This window comes from Microcebus murinus, chromosome 7 (assembly GCF_040939455.1).
Source record: "Microcebus murinus isolate Inina chromosome 7, M.murinus_Inina_mat1.0, whole genome shotgun sequence".
Taxonomy (NCBI): Eukaryota; Metazoa; Chordata; class Mammalia; order Primates; family Cheirogaleidae; genus Microcebus; species Microcebus murinus.
The window spans coordinates 85,515,238-85,537,813 of record NC_134110.1 but is presented as its reverse complement, the minus strand read 5'-3'; the positions used below and the strand labels follow the sequence as shown (position 1 = coordinate 85,537,813).

The 22,576-nt window shown below is 38.6% G+C and overlaps 1 protein-coding gene across 1 annotated transcript in view; it reads right to left on the bottom strand.

The window, feature by feature from the left end:
• Positions 1 to 21,771, bottom strand: part of TRPA1 (transient receptor potential cation channel subfamily A member 1) — a 46,637-nt gene extending 24,866 nt beyond the window's left edge. The window contains exons 1-14 of the mRNA XM_012786359.3: positions 21,578 to 21,771; positions 17,209 to 17,368; positions 15,395 to 15,570; positions 10,976 to 11,083; positions 10,262 to 10,370; positions 9,935 to 10,080; positions 8,824 to 8,960; positions 6,012 to 6,060; positions 4,364 to 4,463; positions 3,614 to 3,714; positions 2,486 to 2,655; positions 2,235 to 2,399; positions 1,133 to 1,247; positions 106 to 272 (exon numbers count right to left, since the gene is read on the bottom strand). Coding sequence (XP_012641813.3) covers positions 106 to 272; positions 1,133 to 1,247; positions 2,235 to 2,399; positions 2,486 to 2,655; positions 3,614 to 3,714; positions 4,364 to 4,463; positions 6,012 to 6,060; positions 8,824 to 8,960; positions 9,935 to 10,080; positions 10,262 to 10,370; positions 10,976 to 11,083; positions 15,395 to 15,570; positions 17,209 to 17,368; positions 21,578 to 21,688 — 1,814 coding nt within the window. The 5' untranslated portion in view covers positions 21,689 to 21,771. The remainder of the gene's footprint in view (positions 1 to 105; positions 273 to 1,132; positions 1,248 to 2,234; positions 2,400 to 2,485; positions 2,656 to 3,613; positions 3,715 to 4,363; positions 4,464 to 6,011; positions 6,061 to 8,823; positions 8,961 to 9,934; positions 10,081 to 10,261; positions 10,371 to 10,975; positions 11,084 to 15,394; positions 15,571 to 17,208; positions 17,369 to 21,577) is intronic.
• Between the last annotated feature and the right edge of the window lie 805 nt (positions 21,772 to 22,576).

Genomic DNA, 22,576 nt, shown 5'->3' with positions numbered 1-22,576 from the left:
GACTGAAACTTATTCCTTTTCTCTCTCTTTCTTGTTTCCTCTCTGGCTGTGGATCATCCCTGATGCCAGAAAACACTAAATGACAGTGGACAGGAAGACGGGTACCTTTTGGTCCTGATGGCTGTAAGAACCACCTCCTTCCGCTTATTGTGGAGCGCGAGGTGCAAAAACGAGGCCTGCTGCTTGTTCAGGACTATGTCAGCATCGCGGCTCAGAAGCAGCCCGACGGCTTTGGCCTGGCCTTCCCTGGCAGCAAAGTGAAGCGCCGTGTTCTTTGAGAGAAAGCAGACACAGAAACGTGGAGACAATGCGTGATGAGCCGTGGGCCATTTCACTGCCTTGTCTCATTGTTGAAGTGCTTAAAAGAAATTATCAATGACCCTGACTATTCAACACCAAAACACCTAAAATGTAAAACCAGTGTTCAGAATCATGAGTTTACAGTTGAAACATGGCGTGTGGTAGTATGGGAGGTGGGGCCGTGAATTCCAGGGGTTGTTTTGCTTTCAGGGTGAGGATGGTAAAGTGAACAAAGAAGTACTCCTGGGAGATTTATCGCCTAGAAGAGCAGTGGCTTACAGATTCAGGGTTTCGGGTGCTTGTAAAATTTTTTTAAAAAATCAGAAAATATTATAAGCTTGCCAATTTTTAAGTTTTGCCATGTAAAGACCTTTTTTAAAGCAACAACAATTTTCTATCTCCATCATTTCATGAACGAGTGTTCATTTGAATACTTACTCTCCACAAAAGGAAGAAGGACATAATAGCTAATAAAGGTTGGTCCTTCAAATCAACACACTTCCAAATAATATTAATAAAAACTCACTGCTGCCCTCTTCATTTCTCCAGGTTCACCAGTGAGTTAAAACTTTATCACAGAACAGCAATGGCCTGAGGGCCAGCCTCTGTGACACTGGGGGTGTCCTCAACACCCCCCGCCCTTGGTATTCTCCTATTTCTGTTCCCCTTTTACTCATTTCTCACTCTAAGAGTCTGCCTGTTAAAAAACCAACAAAAGGCTGGGAATAGAGCACGGAAGGGAAGAAGGTGGCTAAGAAGGCGGCTTTCCTGCCACTTTGGAAGTTTCTGCCGTGTCCAGATTTGCGGTAAGTATGAGGACCCTGGCACGTACCCCTTCTTCATCTAGCCGATCTGTGCACTTCAGATTAGTATCAAGAATGACCTTCATGGTCTGGGTGTACCCGCCCATGGCCGCGTGGTGCAAAGCAGTCCAGCCATTGTGATCACTGGAAAAGAGTTAAGAAAAGATGTGTGAATACACAGTACAGACGAAATGTGGGAAGGATGTCACTTGGCCCATTCTACCTAAGTCTGATAACAAAAAAAAAAAAAGCATAATTGAGATGTGGCAACTAAATATTATACATTTATAATAAATGAGCTAATTTCAAGCTTAATGGTCTCAAATGATCGATCCATAATGTGATTCACACATATTTATATATACTTTTATATTTATATACATGCTCATATGTTGCATGCGTTTACATTACCAAACACCTGGGGATGGGAGAAAGTAGACTTATCATGAGCTCTTTGCTACCAACTCCGTGAAATCAGAAGACAGATCAGTGTACCTCTATAAAATGTTTCTAGGTTTTTTCCGTTCACAACAATGTCGTTTAATTATGCCACGTATTTTATTAAGCTTGCATATTTTAACTTGGTTTTCTTTCTTGCATTAGAGTTCTTCTAAGCATAATAAAGTGCAGGAATTTTTAATGTCTCCTGTTGTCACTGAAAGGGAGCTTTTTATGTCCATTATGTCCATGATTCATCAGATTGAATAAAAAGTAGGATATTTGAACTCGCACGGTTTTGTGTGTGTATGTCTACATGTACACACACACACACACACACACACACACACAGCCACAGTCTGTATTTACATAGGAAGGTGGCAGCATGATGAAGTAAAATATGAGGAGCTGGATTTCAAAGATTCTGAGAAACAGTCTGTACAAAGCCACTTATTCTGTGATCTTGAATAAGACTCTTCAACTCTATAAACTTCATTTGTCAACTGGGAATAATACTGACTACTGTTTCAATGTTTGAGAAGTTATATATATTTTGAGTATTAAATTAGATGGATAAAAGTACTTAGTGAGATATACAGTTATAATAGATATCAAAATATAAGATATAATGGAAAATAGCCTGAAATGGCTAATTAAACAGAATATATAAATATTCCAATCATATATCCTCACCTGAGAAATAATGCACCTTTTTTCAGAAGAAGTTGAACTACTTTATCATGTCCGTTTTTTGCTGCCAGGTGGAGAGGAGTCATTCCGTGAAGATCACCTTCATTCAAAAGCCTTGTATCGCTGATGTCTTGTAGGAGCCTCTGACAGGTATTGATCCGCCCATAACTTGGAAAAAATTATGTTTCATATTTTCAAAGCAAATATTAAACAGAAAGAAGACATGCTCATATGTTGCATAGACTGCCCCTTACCTGGCTGCAAAATGCAGGGGTGATTTCTTATCTTTGCTTTTGGAATGAATGGACACATTAAAGTCAAGTAGGTTATTTACAGAGACAGGGACCCCCTCTCTACATGCATAATGTAGAGGAGTACACCCATCGTTGTCTTCGTCCATTACCAGCTCTTTAATATGCTGCATCTGTGGGAAAAATTAATATTCTACATATAATTCTGCTATTATGTTAATATGATGTTTTTTCAAACTATTTCACAACACAGTATTTTCCAGCAAGGGTCAATATGTATTCCTTGGGAGCAAAATGTAAATAACCTAAAGGGTCCTACTAGAGTAAAATGAATGTGGATGGAGTGGAATGCTCTGTCTCCCTAAAATGTATCTCACCATATTAAAGCCTCTGAGACATCCTGCAAGTGGGAAAATGTACCTAATCCAGCATTTTCCAAACATTGGACCACAGCCCCTCCTCTGTGCCTCCTCTCATTCCCCCCACCAATAACATCCAAGAGTTTAATGCTAATATGTTGTTAGTCAAAATGAATGAGATATTAAAATTAGGTTTATATTATATTTTATATGTATATTAAATAAAAAAATGAATGACAGGAGTAGCTTAATCCAATCAACATTTTGTTGTTTTGTTTAAAATATTCAAATATATGTATTCTTGATTATTAAAGACAGTGACAATATTAAAATCTATTTACTATGAAAATATGGTGTACTTCACATGCACATGATAGTCAATAAATATTAGCTGGTGAATATAAATATGGAAATAATGCTTTTGACCTGTCAACAAGTCAAATATGCTGAGTAATTTTTCTTAATTGATGGAGGAGAATTGCTAATTCACTAACATACTTGGCTTTTCCACTGACGTGCAAACCATAATGGTCAAAGTGAAGGAAATCAAACTAATTAAGGATGTATCTTTATTATAGCTGGTGGCTATTATTATCATCATCATCACCATCATGTTGTAACTAAATATTCAATTATGTCATCTTTATTTTAAAACATTTTTCAAATTCTAGAATCAGCTTTCACAATAAGGAATATTATTATATAATAACAATATCAATTTATTCTCTGTTGAACCCAACTCAGTTTATGAAAATCAACATATATATATTACCTGCATAAACTCAGGTCGCAAATTTTTTAATCCATAAGGTTGCTGTACAGTCAAATGCAAAAAATTACGCCCATAATGATCTTTTATGTCTACACGGGCACCTAAAAAAAGCACAATACAAATATAAATTCTAATCATTTATTGAAAGCATGGTCTACGGTGCATTTTCATCTTAATAAAAATTTTTCAATTAAAACATTGACAATCTCTAATTTTCAGGAAATTTTATTTAGATGAGAAAACTAAACATCTTTTAAATGGGTTTATCTTACTCTATGTGGGTGTAAGTAGAAAATATGTGACGCATGATATTAATATATGAGGCCTCACCTTTTAAAGCATAAAATATAAATATGGAGGGATTCAAGATTAAGAAAGGAGGGTATAAGAGAAGGAAACCTTGCTTTTTTGTTATAATATCACAGCACCAGGTAGCACCTAGAATGGGGACAGTTACAATACCTACACCACATGGGACTGATTCATTGAAAGAAAGTTGACAAGATGTTCAGCAAAATGACTGGGGTATAACAAACACTTTATAAATGTACCTGTTGTTGTTCTGAAATTGTCTTTTAAAATATTGCTCCCTTACTGGACTGAAAATTATTATAGACACAGAAAGTGTTCTGTTTATCTTTGTATTCATAGCACCTGGCCCAGTACTAGCACATAATAGATGGTTAATAAATGTTTATCTAACCAAATTGAGTGGTAATCCCAAAGGCATGGCTTGGTTCCCCTTGGTACCTTTAGAGAGTAGCAAATTTACAATATTCCAAGATGCAGAAGCAGTTGCTAATATAAGTGGAGAGCGTCCTTCACAATCGATACTATTAATATCTGCTCCCTAAAATAAAACAAGTCATTTAAGAAAGAGCTTACAAACAGATAAATCAGCTTACATTGCAATCTCTAAATAATGTTATTTCATTGAGATAGAGTGTCTATATCAAAGCTAGTACTAACACATAAAATTAATTATAGAATTACTTGAAACGTCCCTATAATGTATGTGTTGTAACATCAGAAATCAAGGCATTCTTTTTTAATTTCAACAATGAAATTATTCTCATGTTAGGCTTTTTACTGACATCTGGCAATAGCTGTGCTATATATAATATTACCTAAACCATAAAAATATCTTTTGACCTAGAAGTTTAGTCTCACTGTAAAAAATGAATTTTAAATAATTTTAAAAGTCTTCCACATTTATTGCATATGGGATTTAACAAACATTCACCAGAAACCATTCACTTTTTAAAAAATTGGCTGCATCTGAAATACACAAACTGAAACAACTGAATTGAAATCATTCAAATTCCAAAGTAAAATTTTAGTATCACATTTATTTGAGAAAAATCTGAATTTAAAAATCACAAATGTGTATATAAATATATTTTAAAAATGAATAAGTCAATATTAATGATTATGTATTATAGTTATAATACTTGATATGAGAAGAAATCAGAGGCTTTTTAAGACTTCTTGGAAAGAATTCTATACTTTGGACAGAGTAATAAAAAGAGCTTCAACTCTGTGGATATTTCCCTATTCTTTTGGGACCTGTTGAATATAAACTATGATGGCAGTGGCATCCGCTTTGCACACCCTGTGGTGGTCCATGAGTTTCTGCCACAGTTCTCTCTTGGCAGCTGAAGATATGGCTGCCTTTGCAGGAAACCATGCATGGCATGAACTAGGGTATCCAACGAGTCTCTCCAGAATTCTTCTATGTAAGTTGCCATGGACAACATACACATGTTCAATAATGCAAATGGAACTATTAAATATATTCTTTGCTGACACGGTAGGGTTTAAATAAATCCACCATATATTTATCTTAATAAAGAGCTTATTAAAATCTAACTCAAAAGCTGACTGATTCCATTTCTTAAGTGAAAACGATCTTTGCTTTCACTTGTAACAAACCTTGGACAGTATTTTTCAATTCCTCAGGTTTTCATTGTTTGGAAGGTGGCGCTGAGGCAATTGGGGTGGAAGCTCAGCCCACATGCTGCCCATCCTGCCTCCACCTCAAAGCCACCAGGGGTGAAGAAGCCTGGCAGAGTCACCCAAACCCACAGTCCCGTAGCACTTACTCACAGGACATCAGAAGAATTTGCCTTGCAATGCAGCCACAAACTCCCCATGCTAAAAGCACTTAGATGGGTATCCAAAGTACACTTCTAACTTCACAGTAATAAAGTTTGGCTGTTACATATTCATACACAATATATTCTATTTGTAAATGTGTCAATCATCCTTTTATAAGATTCTTTTGCTGATAAGCAAGAAATTAAAGTTTGCTTTATGTTTGAAAATCCATAGCATGTAATTACTTGGTTTTTCAACTAGAAATAGTAATAAAAAATAAGCCAGTAAATGGAATAGTTACCACTGAAATTAAGTAGTCTGCTAGTTCATGGTGATCAAATAATGAGGCTCTACAAAAAGAGAATTATAAACATTATAATTAAAATACTATGGATGTAAATATAAATATATAAAATAAAGCCATGATACTTATAAAGTGAATTTAACGCTTCATTGAATAACATGATGAAATGTTAGTGAATTATTAATAGCAACCTTTCAAAATTTATAACTAAATCTGATTAGGGTGATATTTTCAAAGTAATAGTAATCTGGAGGACATTTTTATGTTAAGTGAAATAAATAAGCCAGGCACAGAAAGATAAATATCACATGTTCTTACTAATGGATGGGAGCTAGAAAGAAAAATAGATCTCATGGAGACAGGGAGTAGAATAATGGTTACCAGAGGCTGGGAAGGAGAGGGTGATAAAGAGGGGTGGCTAATCGGTGCAGAAATATAGTTAGACAAAAGGAATAAGACCTAGTGTTCAGTAGCCCAATAGGGCAACTATAGTTAATGATAATTTATTATAGATTTCAAAATAATTAAAAGAGTGGAATTAGAATGTTCCTAACACAAAAATATAATAAATGCTTGCAGTGATGGATACCCCAATTACCATGATTTGATCATTACACATTATATGCTTGTATCAAAATATCACATGTGCCCCGTAAATACGTACAACTATTACGTATTTATAATAAAAATAAAGAATGTTTTAAAAAAGCAAATACATCACAAAATTTTCTTCCTCATCTTTTAGTAAACCTATTTTCTCCTGTATGATCATGATGAAGATGTTCTGAAGTGAGCAATAACATCTGTCCCAAGATACAAAAGACAAAAGAAATGGCTGGTATCACCACAATCACGGGGAATAACAACAGCTGCATGCAAGGTAGACCTAAAAGTCACCTGCAGGGTTCAAAAAGCTCCCTCTTTGGGGGGCTCCTCTCTAGCAAAAGTTTACAAGGCGCCATTAGCTTTCCTGAGTTTTTATGAAGCCAAAAATCATTATGGAGAGAATTAAAGTCATTTTGGTATCACAGTCGTAAGGATAATTTCACAGTCGTAAGGATAATTAATGAAACAAAAGTTTCAAGTAAAAACACCACCATAACAGATGTTAATACTAACGACTTAAAACTTTATGTGTTTCCTCTTACAAATCCCATTTCTTTCTTTTAAGATTAGCTCAGCTATTCTTGGCCCTTTGTATATAAATTTCAGTTTGCTGATTCTCACCAAAAATTCACAAGAGGTTGCATTATATTTAAAATATATTCATTATATTTAGTAATTTTAGGAAATACATTATAACATTAAGGCCCCATTTTCCTGAAATAATTACTTCTTAAGCATATTTATATATTAAGGCTGTGTTCTAAAAATACATTCTAACTATAACCAAATCATTGTGTTTCCAAATTGGCTAAACATTGGAATCAAAGGTTTTAAAAAAATTCCTGAGACTTCTTCCAAAGATGCTGATATAATCTGTGGTATTCACTGGCAATGGGATTCTAACATGCAGCAGTTTGAGAATCTCTGGTCTAGAGGTGAGTCTATCTATTGAGTTTTTATTTTATTTCAACTGTTCCTTATCTAATTATTTTTAGGGTTTCTAACTGGATCTTTTTCATATCACCAATCCTGGTCCTGGCTTCATACATGCCAATTTATTATTACATAACAGATTATTCCTTCTTTTTTTTTTTTTTCTTTCCAGACAGAGTCTCTCTCTGTTGCACCGGTATAGTGCAATGGTGTCATTGTAGCTCACAGCAACCTCAAACTCCTGGGCTCAGTGATCCTCCTGCCTCAGCCTCTCAAGTAGCTGGGACTATAGGTGCATGCCACAATGCCTGGATAATTTTTTCTATTTTTTGTAGAGACAGGGTCTCTTTCTTGCTGGGGCTGGTCTTGAACTCCTGAGCTCAAGCAATCCTCCCGCCTCAGCCTCCCAGAGTGCTAGGATTACAGGCATGAGCCACTGTGCCCAGCCTTCCTTTAAGTTTTTGAAGGTCTCAAATATCTTTATTTTAAAATTCTTTTCCAATTGTTTTATTATTTCTATTTCCTTAGAAATAAATTAGCCTTTCGTTGACTTTGTTGTTTTTTATTAGTTTTCCTTTATGCTACAAAATTTTAATTTGTCAACTCATCCTAAGTGAGAATTCCCCTCCATTCATGCATATCCTATTGCCGCAGGTAGTTTTGCTTCCAGCCTGCTCACAGCCTTATCCTAGCATCTAGTAAGCCTACACTTTGAGACACTTTCCCTGATATGTATCTCTGTAAAACTCCACAGAAATTTTTCTTGTTTGGTGACTTGGTTATAATTTCCTAAAAGTATGTGTTTTGAACCCATTTATCTATAATTGCGGAGTTAGCAGAAGGAACTACGGTGGGAAAGGTGGAATATCCATATATATATCTGCTCTATTATTGTCACTAAAAGTGGAGATAAGATACACATGAAGAATTGGAATATATTAGAAAGGGCTTGAAAAGTCTTGTATGTTGACTTCCTTAGCATACAGAAAATTAATCTTGAGTCTATATCCACTGGACTAAGAGCTGATCCAGAATACGCCACTGAGGATTTCATTCTGTGAAACTTAATTATTAATAACATTCTACTCTAATTCCCAAGGAACACAAGAGATTCCAGTTGAACCACAGGGTCTTTGTTATCTCTGTTCTTTTCTTTTGAATGGAATCTTTGCTAGTGTGAGTGCTGACTTTTTCTTGCAATCTATAATTTAACATGAGAAGACTGAACAGACTGAAAATCTGTATACAGAATGATAGGTAGGAAACTTGCCTGTGAAGCAGGGTCTCCTGATTTCCGTCAACTGCATTAACAATATCGGTGCTACCAGAATAGGATGATATCATCAGTTTAACAATCTCAGTGGCTCCCTGGGTGGCAGCAAAATGAAGGGCCATACACCTCCCGTTCTGTAAAGAATTTTGATACCAGAATCAATGTTTCAATCCCGATCTAAGAATATAGCTTATATTCAGCTATGAATTTTGCCTTCATAGGTTAATAAAATCAAGGAATATCTATCACATTTCAAATGATCAACAGTGATCCGTCTCATCTATTGAAAAGCATCAGTATAAATATCACAGATAGCAACTGGGCGTCCTTGGAATCTGACAGCTCTTCGCATGTACTTCCACCATCATCATCGGGATGCCATTCTTCCTCCTAGGAGTATGAGGACCATGTCTCATTCATTGCTCTAGGACACCCAGTGTATAACGTGACTTCAGACCCCATACCAACAGTGGCGGCTCTTCTTTTCTATATTGAAGGCACCTAGGAGCAGTGTCCAGAAGCCACACAAGATTAATAACCAATCCTCTCTTCCTCCAGAAAGCACAGGACTTTGGCGGGGAGCATGCTGCCACCCAAAACTCAGGGAAAAGGGCCAGAACTCTACACTTTTGGTCAGAAAGGCCTAACATAAGGTCACATCCCAAGCACAGTCAATACTTTCACATACATACCCTTAGAAATTAGTTAAGTGGCCCTTAGTTTAAAAGATGACAACTCTTCAGAAAAGAACTATAACCAGTGACATTCATGATTGGGCCTTAATGTTCCTGGCTGACAACATTAACATATTATCATCTTCTGAGGGTTGACTTTAACTCACTTAATGGCAGTTAAACTGTATATATGATCTTTGTTGTATCTATATTTGTGTCTGCAATTGTTTTTAGTAACTCTCAATATTCCTTACATAAACTGAAATTTGAGAGTTGAAATTTTCTCTTGTTATGCTTCTATATGAACAGAAGGAAATGATATCTCTTATATGCACTCTCAATCTAAATTAACTGTAAAAGAGCTACAAAACATCTTAGAAAATAATTTATGACAATTTTAAAATACAAGTGTCCTGTAGAATACAAGCAATTACCTCCATCAAGTCTATGAGTGCACCATTGTCCAGGCACATTTTGATCATTTCCAAGTCTCCACTTTGAACGGCCATGTGGAGCGGGCTGGCTTTCCCATTATTCACAAAGTTAATGTGAGACTTTCGGCTGTATCCATTTTCTTCACCTGCAGAAGAAAACAACATTCAAGACAACAAACATTTAAAATAAACAATAAGAAATATTTTTAAAAGAAAGGGCATTTAGACTTACAAAAAAAGCCCATTTGTACATGTTATTAAATATTGAATAGCATCCACCAGAAAAGGCTTCTTTATAGCATGTGATGTAGGAAGGCCCCTACTCACCAAACTTCAGTATTATTTCCATGCATTTTTTGGCACCTGAAAATGCAGCCTGGTGAACAGGGAAGCATCCCCATTTATTTGGTTTACATGTCTTAGCTCCTTTATTAAACTGGAGGAAAAGAAAGTAGAAAAAACAAAGTCCAATGATACATGTTAAATCCCAAACCACAAGGGTGAACAAGAATTTATGTGGCTCTATCAGATCATTTCATTATAGTGTGCCTATGTAAAAATACATAGATTGCTTCATATGATGTGAAATCGAGGCAAGAAGATTATTTTATAATCTTAGCCTACTGCAAAATTGAGACATTTTATATCTCCCAAAGACAAGGTGGCAATGTAGACACAAAAATATCAATCTTGATAACCTAGCAAACTAATGTCATCACATACTTCAAGGCCATTAATGAGATTATACTTTATATTTTATATTCTAACCTGACCCCCAGCTTCATCTTAATTTTTCCTGCCTATATTTTCTTTTCACTTCAATTTTCTCACACTTTCACTGCTTTCCTGTCAGTCTTCTGTAAGCAATCTCGGATCCACTTAAGGGGTATGTACATATACAAAAACCATAGAGAACGAATTCTTCTGACATGTTTTATATTTTGCTAAGGACAGAAACAAAAGAACTGTTGTAAATATCAATAATACCTGCTGCATTCATGAAAAGATAAAGGATGCAAAAAATATGATTAATATACAAACCAAAATTTGCAGTGCTTCACTGTTATCTTTGGTGCATGCCATTAGCACAGCTGTGTTTCCGTTTTCTCCTTCCAAATTAACATTAGTACTGCTATGCTCAGTCAGGACCTAAAGGGTGAGAACAATTGTCAAAAAGCTAAACTGCTGATTTGCAAATAAGGTCCTTGTCTTCCACCAGATTACAAGTTTGTAGATGCCAGGGACCATATCCATTTGCCTTGTTTCATCCCTCTCTGACACAATCCAACACAAAAGCTTGCACATACTAGGCACTAAATAAATTTCTCAAATAGATGAAATAGTCATGATTTCAATATCATATCAATTAAGGCAATACTGAGTTGTGGAACTGGAAACATAATAAGAATTGTAGATACTAGTAACATAGCTTCACTTAATATTTCTCACTCACTTGTATTAAGTGAGCTATGCTAACTAATATTTTCAAGAAATTAAACCTGTGGAGTCATTTAAAATGTGTGCATGGGAGAGGAGGAAGGAAGGGAGGGAGGGAGGGAGGGAGGAAGGGACAAAGTGAGAGAGAAAGAGAGGGAGGGAGGGAGAGAATGGTTTCTTTTTCCCCTCTACTCATTTTTCTTTTACCTAGATTACAAGCATTCTGGGAAATGTCAATAAAAACTCCATTCTCAGGGCTGGGCACGGTGGCTCACGCCTGTAATCCTAGCACTTTGGGAGGCCGAGGCGGGCGGATTGCTCAAGGTCAGGAGTTGGAAACTAGCCTGAGTGAGACCCTGTCTCTACCAAAAATAGAAATAAATTAATTGACCAACTAAAAATATATATACAAAAAAATTAGCTGGGCATGGTGGCGCATGCCTGTATTCCCAGCTACTTGGGAGGCGAGGCAGGAGGATTGCTTGAGCCCCGGAAATTGAGGTTGCTGTGAGCCAGGCTGACGCCACGGCACTCACTCTAGCCTGGGCAACAAAGTGAGACTCTGTCTCAAAAAAAAAAAAAAAAAAAAAAAAACCCAACTCCATTCTCTTCAGTAAAAGAAATACAATTTTGTGTAACAGTTTGATATACCTTAACTCAATTAATTCAAACTTGGTCTAGAACAGAAACTTCTTCTACAATATAAGAAATTCGCATGCTGATATAATGGTCAAGTAACTTTTCTGATGGAATTTCATTGAAGACCTGTAACTTCCTCACCTGATTGACTACCTGCTAATTATTGCCCAAGAGTCTATAGATCTTTAACTAGTCTTCGTTTTATATTTAATGTAACCAAAATAATCTCATATAGATGTCTTATCAAGAGAGAAACCTTTGAATTAGTCTATTAGATAGAGGCATTTCCTATTACAGCAAGACTATGATAAAACTATGACATGCGCTTATAAATTATTTTAAAAAATTTATTAAATAAACTGTTTCTTAAAAGCCTTGACTATACAACCTAATACCAGAGCCACCTGTTAACAGAATGAACCCCAATCTATTAGCAAATGATTCAGGCTTACTAATTAGCTCTGCTCATAAGAGGAAATTAAACCAAGATTTCAGCACATAAGAACACACAGGGAAATTATTGATGGATGCAGGGACATGAGGACATGTTCCTTCTATGGACTTTAGGCACCTTCTGTTCTTACAAAGTCTGGGTTCACATGTAAAATAATCTACCAAAGCCTACAAAAAGAGATTTTTCTTTCTTTGACCTCTTAGAATCATAGATCATAGATCTGTCACCTATATTAGGCTGTTATTATTGTACTATCATAAGCGCAATCTTTCTTTTTTTTTATTTTGAGACAGAGTCTCGCTTTGTTGCCCAGGCTAGAGTGAGTGCCCTGGCATCAGCCTAGCCCACAGCAACCTCAAACTCCTGGGCTTAAGCAATCCTTCTGCCTCTGCCTCCCAAGTAGCTGGGATTACAGGCATGCGCCACCATGCCTGACTAATTTTTTCGATATATTTTTAGTTGTCCAGCGAATTTCTAGTTTTAGTAGAGACGGGGTATCGCTCTTGCTCAGGCTGATCTAGAACTCCTGAGCTCAAACAAACCACTTGCCTCGGCCTCCCAGAGTGCTAGCATTACAGGCGTGAGCCACCGCGCCCAGCCCAGCACAGTCTTTCAAAGAGCCATGTTACATTACATGCGGCAGGAGACCCAGAGAGATCAACTGAACTGCGCACCTACTCTAAACTCAGTCATGACCAGGCAAGTCTGTAAGGTTCGAAGGTGAGCTCGCCAGAGACCCCTTTGATGAGAATCTAGGAAGCCCCATGGAAGGTTCAAACGATTGGATACTTTGAAGTTAAGCTCCAAGGATTAAGGCCTGCAGGCCACCGAGACACAGGGCTCCCCGAATCTCCAGGCCGTGTCCCAGGGAATACCATGCATACCATTGGTCATCTGTGCAGGGACTTGAGGTGTTGCGCAGATGAAAATTTATTATTTTCAACTATATAGACAGCGGGGGAAGGGTTGGGGGAAGCTGATGGAGCAGCTTTCTAAACCGGCAAGGGCTGGGCAGGTGCAGGCCTGACTCCTGGGTCTCACTGGGAAAGGCAGGCAGGGAGGACTGCTATTTGCAAGCACAAAGGGAAACACTCTAAAACTCCTCCTCCTTCTTTTACTCTCATCTCTGGTGAACCAAAGTGGCTTGAAAATGTTTTTAGACATAGTATGGTTGGCAAGACCCAGTAAGAAAGAGACAATTTTATAACAGTTATTATATTACTCTTATAACCTATTTTTTTTTCTTATTCTGGTGTCACCAGAAGCAAAATTTCTTTCAGGTCTGCCATCTAGTTTATAAATCAGTTATGAGCTTATGGCTTAAGTTTCTTTTCCATTTCTATGTGCTAGCTCCCTTTCTATATTTGTTAGTCTGAAGATTTCTTCCTTCTAATTAACAAGAGTCTTCCAACTGTTACCTGCCTTTATTTGAATTCCCAAATCACACTTTCAAAGCCAATATCAATTAAGTTAATGGGCATCTGTTTCTGAAAAAGAGCCTTTGGAGGAAGCACCAAGAGCTCCATGAGGAAATAAGTGACATCTCTGGGGGAGTCCCTGCAGTCACTAGAGGCCCAAGCCAGATGGTATGGAAGGGCACTTGGCTCATGAAGAATGCAGATATTAAAAAGAAAAACCAGCCTATCTCAGGGGCCTTTCTGGTAACCTGCTTGGGGGCTGCCTTCACTCATTGTCATAGGTACTGACACTTCAGCTCTCCCTTCCTCCTTCAGCCAGAATTCCCATTTACTCATTTATTTATTCATCCATCCATCCATCCATCCATCCATCCATCCATCCAACAGCCATCATTTACCAGCAGTGCTGAGGACTGGAGGTATTTAGATTAGTAAGACACAGCCCCTCCTTCAAGGAGAGCCAGTGTGGTGAGAAAAGCACATGGATATCTGATTCCCAGATCATGTGCTGGGAACTGCGATAGAGCCGTACACAAGGCATGGTCAGAGAGCTGGGAGGGGCTCCCCTCACACCATCTATGCCAGACTTAAAGGAGCCAAGGTCTCAGAGGGCTGACAGGAAGGTTTCTGAGTTATAGTGAACTTGAAACTCATGGATCTCTTTGGTGATTTACAGACAATTAGGTTTAGTTGTGGCTTACCACAATAGCAAATCATTATTTGCAATATTGTTTTACAGGAAAACTTTATCATAAATTCCAAATAGCCTGTCTTAGAAATGAACTTCTAGAACATGGTCCATTTGTAAATTGCATTCTTCTTTAGATAAGCATGCTTGTGTTCTAGTGTGTCTGTGAGACCCTGAGATGTAGTTTAAAAGCCATCACCCAAATCTTACCCTTTAGGTATTTACCAGGGTTTCCTTTATTTGACCAAATTTAGTCTCAAACCTTGAAAAACAATAAATTTCCCAATAGCATCATTATGTCTTATACTAACTAATCCCTCTGACAAAACCAACAAATTATAACCATGTTTTCTGTTTTCACTGATGCACTCATTACCTTCTTCCTCTTAGTCATTGAATCAGTCAGGTAAAAATGATAAAGCCTGAACTTGGAAACATGGAGATAAGAACGAAATTCTTATATCTTTGCCTTCACGGGTTATGCAACATTAAGCAAGTTATTCAGTTCTCTCTATGCCTCAGTGTACTCAGCTATGAAATGGAAATACTAATATTAATAGTCTTCCTTGATAGCGAGTTTTTTTAAATGAGGATTTCATAAACGAAACCACACAAAACTATTAGAAAAATGCGTGGTAAATAAGAGCTTCGCAATAAAGGTAGGACTATCGTCATCATCAACAGGGGAGAAGTAAAGCAAACACTGTAATCACTAACTACATCTGGTTTACCCTGGCAGCTTAGGGTGGCCATTCCGGCCGGCAGAGAGCGCCAGAGCTGGGAGCAGCCAGAGATGCTGCTGGGAGAGCCAGTGGCATCCTCACCTTGACCACCTCGTTGTGCACGGCCTGCACTGCCACGTGCAGGGCCGCCATCATGGTGCTGTTTCGAAGGTTTGGGTTTGCTCCTTTGCTGAGAAGAAACTTAACACTTTCAACCTGGTTTTTTTCCGCAGCCCAGTGCAGAGGGGTGTTCCCGTAATCGTCCATTACATTCAGCACTAGAAAAAGACACCAAAATATAGATTAAAGTTTGCTGGGACTGTATCCAACACCTCCTGAGCGCCGCCTCACTTCAAAACTCAGTGCTAAATGTGACTCTGATCAGCTGCATCTTCTTTACGAAAAGCAAAGACACGGCTTCGGTTCTCATGAAACACGAGCCACCTTAATGGGCACCTGTCAAGAATAAACAGAAGCATGGCACTGACTTTGTCAACTGAGTTAAATTTCTATCAAGAGCCTTCATAAGAAACAGCACCTATTGCCACATGTTTTTATGTGTTCATGAATTTGGGGAGTGTGATAAAATACCAAGATTATGTAAAAGCAGGAACCATGTGCCAGGCACTCTAGGAGGTTCCACATGACTATTATTTCATTCGAGCCTCCAACAGCCCACAAGGTACCAGCATGATCAATTTTCAGAAAGATGAAGATTCTGAGGCCTAGAGAGGCTAGCAGTCTTGCCCACATCACACGGCAAGTGAGGAGGTGTGAAAGTCACCTGACCTCTTTGAACTTCACTCATATTCATATTTGGTATAATAAATAAACTAAAAAAAAAAAAAAGAACCATACACACATCCACCTACACCCATGCACACCCCCCCACACTCCTTGCAAAGTTGTTGGGAGAATAACACTAAATCATGTCTTTAAAGATCTTAGCAGAATGCCTGGCCGATAGCAATGGTTCAAAAAATGTTAACAGAAAAAAGAAACACCACTAATAAACCACAAGACTAGAATTCAAGCTAGAGCCCCTGATGCACACATGGTTTGCATGTATTTCTACAATACGATATATAGCACTATTTTCCTTGTCAGCTCAGCATAAGAACAACAGGTCTTTTCATCCTGCAGTGTGCTATGGGTATTCTAAAATAGACACAGCTGTCTGCTTCACCAACCATTTAAATTAGTGGCAGTATATCCTGATGTCTGGGGAGGGAGAAAAAAATATTTGCTCATAAATATGATTTGGGGACCACCTATGATACCTGGAACCAGGCAGGCATGTTTTCTGTTTCTCTCCTTTTTAAAAATTTCTTTCTCCGCTATCTCCTTTCACTCATCCGAGCGCCTCATTCTCAACAACACACACACACACACACCAAGAGTCACACATATCCTCACGCACATCTCTTGAACGTTCTGTCTGATCAAGACGAGTCACTCCATTCTTCATTCTGTTTGGCACCAAACTTAATTAAACAGGGACCTATACCTACAAACTGCCATTCATTAATTAAATTAATTGAATTTGGCTTTTATCTTCACCACTTTTCAGAAATCATCTTTACAAAGGTCGAAAATAAGGGCTTTACTGTGATCTCCTTCCTACTTGGTCTCTTTGTGGGAACTGCTGCTTCTAACTTACCTGCCCCAGGAACTTCTCCCTTGGCTTTTGCATCATCAACCTCTTATCCATCATTCTCTTCATTCTTTTCCTGGCGTTTCCTCTGCCACCTGCCTCTGAATGTTGGTTACTCCACCCTTACCTACCATTGTTGGTAATTTTAGGGCCTTTTATAATTGGCACTGATCTACCCTTCAGAATCACTTCAGACCACTCTTTCCAATGAATCTAATGGAATAATAGATTTATGGAACACTCATTGTAACACACTTTTTACCTTCACAAGAGGAATCATTGATGATCATGTTCATCAGCTCAACTTGACCTTCAGCTGCAGCATGGTGCAAAGGGGAGGCATTTGTATCATCTTTGCCATTTAATCTCTTTTGTTTCTGGATAAAGTTTTGTGATACACATGCACTTCCTTCAAAAACAACCTAGAGGTATATAAAAAAAACTGTTACACCAAGCAAGCATATGCAATGCTTATAAAGTTAATCATTTTATAGCCTTAAAAAGTTTATTATCCAAGACTATTTATCATGCTTATAATAAGGTAAATATTTTTCTTGAAAACACAACATTCTTACAGACATAAAGAAGGTATAAGCAAATGCCTAAATATTGATCAGTACTTTAAATAAATGTTTTTATTTTCTGATCACCAACTTGCATATGCTGTAGAAATAAAGGCCTTCTTCCTTTCCCTTGTTCCCAATCCACCTAGCTTCCTGAAGCACCCCTCCTTTAGCAGGCCCTCCTGATAGCTCTAGCAGCCCGTCTTCAGCCCAGCCTCTCTCGCTCATTTCCCTCAAGTTCACAGTGGAGCTTTTCCAGATGCCACAAGATGCATGGTGACCTCACAGCACTAATAGCTACTGGAATGTGTGCTGTGCCTTGTGCTTTAAAATATTCATCCACTGTCATTTTCAATAGGATAAATATTGATGGCTATAACTCACATAAGTAAGCACTCTTCCGGATCCTTGATCATGTTTAAGTTTAAAAGGGTTCTGAGACAAAAAGTTTGAGAAACACTCTCCAGTTCTTTCTTAATCTCTCATTTTACACACTGTTGCTAAATATGTACTACCCACTGTATACTTATCTTTCCATGATACTTTCATATGTGCAAATAATTTTTCCAGAGAGGGAAGAGAGGAAGGAAGGAAGGAGGGAAGGAGGGAAGGAGGGAGAAAATAAGAAAAGAAGAGAGAAAGGGAGATAGGAAGAAGAAAGCAGAGTTCTCACAGAGCAGGTCAGGCCACATGGACTATTATACACACCAGAATTTCCCCAGATTATTTGATGAATTTTAATTCCCTAGAGGCTTAAAAAAAATCAATGTTAAAAATAAGAAAAATTAAAAGAACCTCCTTCCAGCCTTATGGCAACATATAGACTAAAAATTATTTCTCAATGCTTCTTTCAGCTTTTGCAAATATATGATCAAATGATACATGTGCCTGAAATTTTTTCAATTTCTTAGCAAACATTTCATCACATAGACCAAAAACAAAATGTACTATAAAGACAGTAGCTTTTCATGGAAACCATTGTGAAATTACAATTTTCTGAAAATGTAAAAATCTTCACCAAATAGTAATAAATGGCCTAGATACTTTCTTTAATTCTACATTTGCCCATGACTGGTCACATTTGCCATATGATAATATATATGTGTTGAAACTCTAAGTTGTTATTTAAAAGATAACCAGAGCATTTCTCACGACTGTGAAGAAAATCTATTAAACAAAATGAAGTGTTAAACTACTTAATGCATTTTAATATAGTTAATAAAGAATTTACCATATTAGGATTCATTCAGTAAATGTCAGGTTGAAATAAATACAACTTAATATCTTAAAATTTTGAACTTTGGATTTTGCTTCTGTTATCACAGAATAGTACCTAAAAATCACTCTTCTATGGCAGTCTTTTAAATAGAGATGTGTCACTTTTTAACTAAAAAACTGAATTCCATATATGCTATACATATGATAGCTTTAGTGACTACAGGATATGACAATGAGCATCCAACTATTTCCAAATTTATACATACTGAGTATTAAATTAAAAATGGACTTCTTAAAGAAATAAGCTCTTTCTCAATGTCTCTCCCTATCAAAGAAAGTATTTACCCAAATCCATTCAGAAGCATTTTAGTACTTGAATTTGTTATATTCTTCAGGTGATAATAAAGGGGTTGCATTGCCCACTATCCAGTGCCAGAAAGAGCACAGGGTCTATTCAGTATGTGCTAGCACCACAAACCCATTCCACACTCTTTAGAGGAAGTACTAGGTTAAGAAACTCACTGAATTCACAATGACAAAACAGCATCTAGATACTTTATATGAGAATATCAGTTGTGCTAAACAGTGTCAATCCAGTACCTGACATATTGTCAGGCTTTGAAGAGATTTCTCAAAGACAGTCCTGAAAGTAAGCCAAGGATGTCATTTAGACAAATTATTATACACTCAGTGTAGTTTCCTGTTGTCAGAGGGTCCACTTCATACTCTTGTTGATTTTGAACTATATGATTAGATTCAGAACATAATAGACTAGATCATTTTTAGAGAAGCTAATTTTAACTAAAACCCTTTAAACAGAGATATCAAATACATTTGCTTTAGGTTGATTTAACGAAATACAGACAGGCAGTAATGGGGCAGGAAAGAAGGAAATTAAGGTGAAAGATTATAACAACTGAAAGGTCAAATGCTAGCATATAAAATATGTTATATGTCATATCTTTTATATTATGAAGCTATAAAAAAATCCCTAGAGTTCAAAACCCTTCACATATGTTGCTTTGTAATAAGTCTAACCACTGTGTTTTTTATGAAATGATCTGGAATTACTGCAGTTAATAAAATAAAATATATAAATCCTTAATCTACAAGCCCTAATGTAGCTTCTAAAAGCCTTCAATAACATAAGTGGCTGTACTTAGGCAATAAAACTAAAGACGATTAAACAAAAACATAAAGAAAAATAAGTTTGAGACTTTGAGCTACAGAAATCCTTCAGCAAATGTCTCTAGAAAAAGCAAACCACATGGGTGATTTTTGAAATTTTAAAATTTCTTCCTGTCCAGTATAAATTGTAAGACTATCCCAGTGGCTGAAATCCACTCATGACTCAGCTCTTTGGAGAAGCCACATGGCATCAGTTAACATGCTAATATTTAGGAGAAAAAAATGTCTGTGATCGACCTAGATATGCAGACTCACCTGGGGAGGCCTGGCTTGTTGGTGTGTGCGATTTACTACACATGCCTAACTCACATACATGGTTGGCAACAGTGACAATTTGTGCAAGCTGTTTAGACAGCAATTTGGCAATTTCTCCTAAAATTAAAGCTGCACATACCTCTTGACCCTGTCAGGACTTGAACATATAGACATACCAACAAAGGTATGAATGGATAGGCAGAGAAGCCACGTCTACACTCACAGACACAATTATGTGTCTAATAGCAAGACAAAATGAAAACAAAAACAGCCTAAGTGTCTGTCCATCAGTGCTGGACTGGCTAAAGAAATCATGATACACTCATACAATGCAATACTATGAAGCTGCTAAAAAAAAAAGCTAGGGATAACTCCAAGTGCTAATTTGAACAGTATTCTAAAATATATTTTGTGAGTCAATCAAAGTGGAAATCTCTGTGACTTCATACTTTTATAAGTAATTTTTTTAAAAAAAACATATATGAACATATGTGTATTTGTAGAGGCATTTTTTTTTCCTGGAAAATACATACTGTTAACATGATTCCACTGCGGAAAGGGATTTGTCATGGGGGTTTGGAGAGAATTTTTAATGACATCTCAACGTTTCAAAAGAGACCTTTCCTCCTGCTGGCAATGTGGTGGGTTTTGAGAACCCAACAGCCTCTATGCCTCAGACTAGGCCGGCAGGCCCTGCGCCGCCTTAGGTCCCACTGTCTGGAGAAGCGCATGAGGAATAGAAGCCCCCAGCTCAGCCCCTGGCGTCCCCAGGAGACCACTCTCCCATCTTCAAAGGGTCTCATCCCACACAGTGTTTCCTGACGCCCCCACTCGCTGGGGGAGGAATTCTCCAGTCCTGCCTGCGTTTTACCAGCGCCTTCTCCACAAGGCTTCATTCGCAGGCCATTGGTTTCTCCGTGTCACTCTATCAAACAAGAACGTTTCTCCGCCAAGCACCTCTTGCCTGAATAGCTACCCGAGGGCTATCCGACACGCTGTGTGGCTGCATACGAAATCTACAAAAAGGTCCCTGTGAAACGGCACACACTCCAAATTGTCCTGCTTTTAGCCAAACGCCAAAGGTACTTTTTGAGTAAGTCTCTCCCCGGACTGCAGTTGCCTATTCAGGAGCAGGAACAGGTTGAACAAACAAGCAAGCAAACAAGAAGGACAAAGCAGGCACGGTGTGGGCGTGTTATTAGCGTGGCCCCGCAGGCTCCCCACGCCGCGAGAAGGTCTCCTCTTGGAAAGTGTGCACACGCCCCTAAGCGAGCACCCCCCACTGGCCTCTCCGGGCTTCCCACTTCTTGCCCTCCCATCCAAGCAAGGGCTGCGCGCAAGGAAGCTCGAGCCGGACCCCCGCCCGGACTTCGGAGCGCGTCCCCGACCGCCAGTCGCCCAGGGTACCTTCAGCGACTCCTTGCAGTCATCCATGTCGACCTGCACGCCCTGGTAGCCAAGGTCCTGGGGCTCCTTCTTCTCGCCAGGGCGCAAAATCTTCCTCAGGCTGCGCTTCATTGACCCCGCCCCTGACGCCACCTGGTGCAGCTGCTCCCCACGTGCGCCGGCACCTGCGGCACCTGCGGGCGAGAGCGCGCCGTGAGCTGCACCGGTGGCGGGGCCAGAGCCCGAGCTCTCCCGCACCCTGCACTTCCCGGGGTGAGCAAAAACGGGCTCCGCGGGAAGCCCAGGAGAACTTCTGGAAGGAGTTCTCAGGCTCGGGCTACTTGTAGCGCAGGAAGGAGGCGGGGCACAGGAAGGAGGCAGAAACACAAACCTCGTGTCCACCAGGGGACTCGCCCCTTTAGGGGAACAACGTGACTTGTGACTTGCCTGTCCCCTCTGTCCTGTAGCAGCAGCCTCAGCGCACTCGCCGAGCCAAGTATGCCAGGTCAGGGTGGATACAACGAATTTGTTATAATAAAAGCGCCGAGAGAGGGGTGTGTGTGTGTGTGTGTGTGTGTGTGTGTGTGTGTGTGTGTGTGTGTGTGTAAAGAGAGGAAGAAGGAATGCGAGAATAACTGGGCATATTGGGAAGATTTTTAGTTTTCAGGATTTCTTTTTCCCCAACCTTTAAAGCCTATGGACCTGTCTTTCTCATGTCCACCTCCTTTTGGGGGCCTCTCTTTGATTTGGAAATAATGTTTTTGGCAAAACTTCTCTTTCTGGACATTTGGGAGAATGGTTAAATCCTGGCACCGGTTTGAAGGACTAGATTAAGTCCCTGTGACTCTCAGGGCCCATTTCCTGTGGCTAATCATGTTGATTCGCCTCATGCTTTGATGTTTAAGAGTGGTTAATTAAAATGACTGTCTGGTTAAACATAAGCCACTAGTGACTGATGTGAGCTTGTTCCCGCTCAGCTCTGTTGGAGAGACTTCATGGGCCCGTGCTGCATTTATTAAT